The 6,986-nt window shown below is 24.2% G+C and overlaps 1 protein-coding gene across 1 annotated transcript in view, besides 13 other annotated features; it reads right to left on the bottom strand.

The window, feature by feature from the left end:
- EDI_034690 (protein serine/threonine kinase, putative) overlaps positions 1 to 2,604 on the bottom strand; it is a gene marked incomplete at both ends in the record, with an annotated part of 3,786 nt that extends 1,182 nt beyond the window's left edge. The window contains 2 exons of the mRNA XM_001739039.1: positions 45 to 1,792; positions 1,882 to 2,604. Coding sequence (XP_001739091.1) covers positions 45 to 1,792; positions 1,882 to 2,604 — 2,471 coding nt within the window. The remainder of the gene's footprint in view (positions 1 to 44; positions 1,793 to 1,881) is intronic.
- Positions 110 to 183: a sequence feature (AT_rich).
- A 711-nt stretch (positions 2,605 to 3,315) lies between the features above and the next one.
- Positions 3,316 to 3,360: a sequence feature (AT_rich).
- Positions 3,361 to 3,399: 39 nt separating this feature from the next.
- Positions 3,400 to 4,144: a repeat region.
- A 67-nt stretch (positions 4,145 to 4,211) lies between these two features.
- Positions 4,212 to 4,286: a microsatellite.
- Positions 4,287 to 4,453: 167 nt separating this feature from the next.
- Positions 4,454 to 5,048: a repeat region.
- A 10-nt stretch (positions 5,049 to 5,058) lies between these two features.
- Positions 5,059 to 5,087: a sequence feature (AT_rich).
- Positions 5,088 to 5,107: 20 nt separating this feature from the next.
- Positions 5,108 to 5,460: a repeat region.
- A 118-nt stretch (positions 5,461 to 5,578) lies between these two features.
- Positions 5,579 to 5,649: a microsatellite.
- Positions 5,650 to 5,693: a sequence feature (AT_rich).
- A 100-nt stretch (positions 5,694 to 5,793) lies between these two features.
- Positions 5,794 to 5,933: a microsatellite.
- Positions 5,934 to 6,022: 89 nt separating this feature from the next.
- Positions 6,023 to 6,130: a microsatellite.
- Positions 6,131 to 6,370: 240 nt separating this feature from the next.
- Positions 6,371 to 6,510: a microsatellite.
- Positions 6,511 to 6,599: 89 nt separating this feature from the next.
- Positions 6,600 to 6,707: a microsatellite.
- Between the last annotated feature and the right edge of the window lie 279 nt (positions 6,708 to 6,986).

Here is a 6,986-nt window from a genome sequence, read left to right on the forward strand (position 1 = left end):
TATGATGATAATAAGTATAATGATGATATATCATTATCATCCACCATACAATTTCTTTATTACATTTGTTCTTCTTCATTGATTCCATACCAAAATGAACATTTTGAACATTTATTATTTTTGTTTCTTTACATTTATTAATATTTGAATAATGAATACATTCTTTATTTATTATTATATATTCTTCTTCACATTTATTACATTCTTTCTCATTTAAACATGTTATACATTTATTTCCACATTTTGAACATTCTTTATTTATTAAATAATATCCTGTTAAACATTCTCTACATCCATATTCTTTATCTATTTCTCCTTTACATCCTTTAATTGTTGTTGTTGATTTACATATTCCTGTTGAACTCATAAAATATCCTTCTCCACATATTATACATTTATCTTTTTGATTACATGTTAAACATTCTTTTCCACATTTTGAACATCCTTTCCCATTTCTATAATATCCATTCTTACATATTCCACATCCACTTCCATCTGCTAATATTTGTAAACATGTTCCATTTAATTCTTTATTTGATTGACATGTTTTATCATTTCTTAAATATTTATCATTAGAACAACTCATACAATATGTAGATGTTCCATAACATGTTTCACATTTATCATCACATTTTAAACATTTCATGTCTTTTGTTAAATAATATCCTTCTTTACATCTTTTACATCCATATGTATTTTGTTCTTCACAATATTCTATTTTTGTATTAATACATTCTCCCTTCAAATTAGGTGAATATGTATTTAAACATTCAACACATTTTCCATTAACATATGATTTATTTAAACAATATGAAATATTATTATTACATTTTCCATTTTGATCTTTTATCATATCTTCTTTACATGTTTTATTTATACATTTATTATTATCTAAATATTCTTCATATTTACATTTTATTTCAATATCATTTGTTTGACATATTTCTGATTTTGAACATTCTATACATTTATTATTATTGATATATTTTCCATTTTCACAATATATTTCTTCATTCTTTCCATTTCGATTTTCTTTATTTGAACATTTTCCATTATTTAATGTATATCTATTTGAACATGATACACATTTATTTCCTTCATAATAACATTGATCTTCTTTATCTCCATTACATTGATTATTTTCTATTTTATATCCATTTGAACATTTTAAACAATAATTTCTTTCTGATTTATTACATTTATTATCAATTTCTTTACATTCTCCATTTTCTTTAATAAATTCTTCTTTACATTGATAACAATATGTTTCATTTCCAATTTTACATCCATTTTTGAGTACTTCGCATGTTTTTGTATTTAAATTAAGATAATATCCATATTCACATTCAATACAATGACTTTGTTTATTTGTTTTAATACAATGTGAACCAATTTGACATTCTTTATTTGAATTTAAATAATACCCTTTTTCACATTGAATACATTCTCTTGTTTCTTCTTTATAAATCATCATATTACAATTCTTATATCCAATACTATCTAATGTAACACCTTTCATTCCAATAATCATTATTTGACTTTTCTTTGTTAATGTTGTTTCTGAAAATTTTATATTAGTTAAACTAGTTAATGGTTTTGAAGAAGATATAATTACTGTTGAAATTGATTTATCATTATTTTCTACTTCTTTAATTAATGTTGTTCCTTCATTTGATGATTCAATTCTTAAACTAAATTCAATTCTTTGATATGGTTCTTTCTTTCTATAAATATTGAATGTTATTTGATTTGATGATTCATATTTTAACCATTGATTAGGATATGTTATACTCTATGAATATTTGATGAACCATAGTTGTTTCTAATAATATAATTATTTGTTGATAATGATAGTAGATAATTATAATTAGATAAAGATACAGTGGTAGTAACAATAAATAAATTAAAGTCATCTTCTTCATCTTTTTTAAATTGATGATTACATTCTGTTGTTATATCATGAATTTCAATATTATTATAACTAAAATAACGAATCATTCCACCACATGTTTGATTAAAATAATTACCATTTAATGAATTTGGTGTTAATTGATTGATTATTCCTTCATATGATGATATTAAATACCATATACCATAATTAGAACTAAATTTTAAATTAATAGGAATTGAATTGAAGTAAATACGTTGAATAGGTAAATGATAATTAGAATTAGAATAATCACTTCCACCAACCCATAACTCATCAACATCTCCAGTTATTCTTGTTGGACTATTTCCATTAAAGAAAGTAAATTGAACTTTTTCAAATGAATAAGAGTTTTTGACCAATTCAAGTTCAAAATTTGTTTCAATATTTCTAAAGTATAGATAATAACTTTTACTATTTCCTTCTTCTAATCGTACAATAACTTTATTTGCTTTAAATGTATTACTTATTGAACCAAAATGAAATTGCCCATTATAATTACTAACTAAAAAAATAACTGATGAATATTTAGTATAATCTCCTTCTAATATAGTTGAAGTTAAAGTAGAATCAGTACAACTAGCATTTGAATAGATTACAATATCATTCCCATCCACTTTTTGACAATATTCACCATCACAAAATGAAATAAATAGAAGTAATAAACAAAACCACATTGTATTTGTTTATTTGAGTTCTCTTTTTATGATGATAACTGGTTCTTTTTGTATTTACTGTTGATTTAATTTTAATGTTATCAATCTTTTTTAACTTTCAAAACTTCTACAAACCTTAAAATGAAGATTTCATACTAATGTTATCAAAAGAGAAAAAATAAAAAGGAAAGTAGTGTTGAAAAACCAGGGATTATAAGATGCTCAATGATATGCATGTAAGACATTCGTAAAAACAATGTTAACTACATTAGCTCTTTGTTATTTTAAAATACCAAAACATTCATCTCTACACCAAAACAAAAACCCTTCAAATAATAATCTCAAAAGTGTTTATAGAAAACAGTCAAGGCGATGGTTATTAAAGAATTAGAGTCAACAGAGTGCTGAAAAAGCATGAGATAACGAAAGAAAGAGCTACTCTATTTGGGCCTCTTTCAGTCATTACACCACATGAGAATATTGTGACCTTAAAACCATATTTCAAAAGACAGGAACTTAAAATCTTTGAATAAGAACTGAAAGAAATACAAGTTATTCCTGTTGATGAATTAGAATTAAGGAAATACAGTCAACAAACAAATAAAAATAAAAACAACAACCAACTGAATCACATGAACAAAACACAGAAACTTAATGAACAAAAAAGATATAATAAGCAATAACAAGTACCAGTCATATAAGAAACTTCCACCAAACTTAGAATGTTAAATGTATTTAATAAAAGAAAAAGTAAAGAAAAAATTTTATTAAAAATAACAAGGGGGTAAATTTGAATTGAAAAAAAAATAAATAACAAAAAATAACAATTAATAGATATATCCATAATTTGATATTATGAATATTGAGAAGTGATTATTTCACTTATTTCAATATGCTCTATTTCTACAATAGAGTTCATTTCAATCATGTGAGAATTAGAAGGTCCCTCTTCTAATGTGTTGCCAGTGTTTCCTGTGTAGAACATTAAGTATTTCATGTTTTTAATAATGATTGTTCGTAGTATTTTGTTGAATTTGATTTGTAATTTTAGTGATTTTAATCTTCTTACTGTTTCTTTATGTATCGTCCCATTGATTGTTAATATTACAAGTATTATTTCTACATAAGTTGATTCTCTACTTTGTCTTAGCTCCTCTTGTAATTCTTTGTATTTATTTATTTTGTAAATATAATTTAATTCAATGTTTCTATCTTGACATATGGCGACATCAATAATATGTCCTTTTTTTTCTTTGATGATTTGATAATATATATCTATTCTAACATTAAAAGAATGGTCACTAACCAATAAATCTTTATTTTAAGTTATAACGATTTCATTACCATTAATACACTTATGAGGTGTATTAAAATCTATTTCATCAAAATCAATAAAATGGGTAATTAATATATGTTTATATATTTGTTTACATACACATTCATGTTTTAATATTTAATTAATCTCCATTATAGGACATCCTAACAATATATGGCTAATAGATGGAATTGTGATAGGACAATGTTTACAATAAATTAATATATCAATAAGAAGTATATGAGACCTCCCTTTTTCATTCAAGATCATTGATTTTCAAAACTTTAATAACATTAGGAACAAAATAATTTGCAGAAACAAAAAAAAACTATGAAAACAAAAAATAAAACATCAAATAACCAACAAAAAAAAGGAATGAAAAAAGGAATTAATTATGTGTAAAGAGAATTTGTATCCACTACTCATGACACAGGAGAAACCAACCATACCTCTGACTTTTCTTCTAGCAGTTCCACAGCATATGTTCGGTTGTTGCAGAAGCAATGTTACACGAAATCAACTATATCTTAAACAATAACGTTGTTACTTCTTAAGTAAAGAGTAGATAATTAAGTATTAATAGAAATATCTTCTATTGTCCCTTGCTCAGGGGAGATTAACTAATCCCGTCCCTTCGCTTTAAATGTATTTGTTCTTCAACTATTGCCTTATTCTTTGCTTCTAGTTGTTGAACTATGAGAATTTCTTTTTCTCGTTTTTGATGTGGAATAGAGTATTTTAAACATCAATTATTTAAATATTCATTATTTAATTTCTTTTTGATTTTAATGGGTTTAAAATTCTTCTTTATTTTCTTATTTTAAGGAGAGTACATAATTACTACTGTATTGCTTTAGGTTAATATTCTTTTTAGAATCAACCACTTGACCCTTTTCCTTTGATAATCTTTCTTATATTATCAAATATACTTGTATTCTAACAAGCAATAATAACATCTTTATAAATACCCATTCGTTTATTATCAATGACATCACATCATTGTACATAATAAACATTGTTATTCTTGTAGTATTGATTAAGACGTTTTTCTAACCAACCGCAACGTCATAACCAGACCATAACTGGGGGAATCGAAGGATGATAATATTTTAAATAGCTGTAATGGGTTTCTAACACCTAACTTCAAATCCAAAAATGAGAAATTAAAAAAATTGAAAAAAATTAAAAAGAAAGAAAAGAATAATAAATAAAAAGTAATTAATTAAATATGAAAAGAATTGGTACCTATTATTCATATCTCAGTGGAAACCAACCCCATCCCTGAGTCTTCACTACGCATTTCAACAACACACGTCCGGTCGTGGTAGAGGCAATGTTCAATGACACCAATCATATTTTTAATTACATGGTTTTTGAATCCTTTCATGACGTCAATTTCAATTTTTAATTCTTTTATTGGGTTAATACTTTCGGCATTTGCAAGCCTATAAATCGAAATAACTACTGCAATTACTTTGACATTTTTTAATTTTTCTATTTTAATTAGCACATTTTTTAACTAGTTGACATACGATTTTTCTTCAAAAAGGCTACACCAACATCCCGAAAAGCAACAAAACCAAAACCAAAGAGAAACCACTTTATTCACTCAATCAAAAACTAAAACACAACAACAAAACACAACATTTTAAAAATATAACAAGAATAATTTTTATTAACAAAAACAAAAAAAAAAATAAAATAAAAAGAAATAATAAGTTAAAAAGTGAAAAAAAAAGAAAAAAAGAAAATAATAATTAAAATTAATTCAAACAATATAAATAAAAAATAAATTGAAATGAAAAACAATTACATTCATACACCAATAAATTATATACATAAGGCTGTATACTATATACTTCTAGTATATCGGTATAATAAGTTGATAAGTAAAGTAGACTATATTGTACTTTATGTTATATTCTAAGGTTTTGACGTCTCTATATTCTAGTTTATGTTATATTGTATTGTACTTTATGTTATATTCTAACCTATTGTGGTCTCTATATTCTATTTTACTTTATGTTATATTGTAAGCATTTGTGGTCTAAGGGCAGAATTCCACCCTTCCAAGGTGGAGATCCGGGTTCGAGTCCCGGCAAATGCACTTTTATATGTTTCAACTATGTTCTAGTATATTAGAGTATCTTATATTATTATTATATTATTATATGACTATATTATTATATTAATATATTAATATATTATTATATGTATTTATTAATATTATATGTTTATATGACTATATGACTATATTCCTTTTATGTACTACTACCTATTTTATCATGTGTATATATTATACCATTCTTTATACCTTATAGTCTTTACACTTATTTATGCTATGTATTAATCTATTAATCTATTAATCTATTAATGTGTTATACGTTTATATTCTTATAGCAATAAATTATATACATAAGGCTGTATACTATATACTTCTAGTATATCGGTATAATAAGTTGATAAGTAAAGTAGACTATATTGTACTTTATGTTATATTCTAAGGTTTTGACGTCTCTATATTCTAGTTTATGTTATATTGTATTGTACTTTATGTTATATTCTAACCTATTGTGGTCTCTATATTCTATTTTACTTTATGTTATATTGTAAGCATTTGTGGTCTAAGGGCAGAATTCCACCCTTCCAAGGTGGAGATCCGGGTTCGAGTCCCGGCAAATGCACTTTTATATGTTTCAACTATGTTCTAGTATATTAGAGTATCTTATATTATTATTATATTATTATATGACTATATTATTATATTAATATATTAATATATTATTATATGTATTTATTAATATTATATGTTTATATGACTATATGACTATATTCCTTTTATGTACTACTACCTATTTTATCATGTGTATATATTATACCATTCTTTATACCTTATAGTCTTTACACTTATTTATGCTATGTATTAATCTATTAATCTATTAATCTATTAATGTGTTATACGTTTATATTCTTATAGCAATAAATTATATACATAAGGCTGTATACTATATACTTCTAGTATATCGGTATAATAAGTTGATAAGTAAAGTAGACTATATTGTACTTTATGTTATATTCTAAGGTTTGA

The sequence above is a fragment of the Entamoeba dispar genome, genomic scaffold (assembly GCF_000209125.1).
Source record: "Entamoeba dispar SAW760 scf_1105229461911 genomic scaffold, whole genome shotgun sequence".
NCBI classification, from domain to species: domain Eukaryota; phylum Evosea; order Mastigamoebida; family Endamoebidae; genus Entamoeba; species Entamoeba dispar.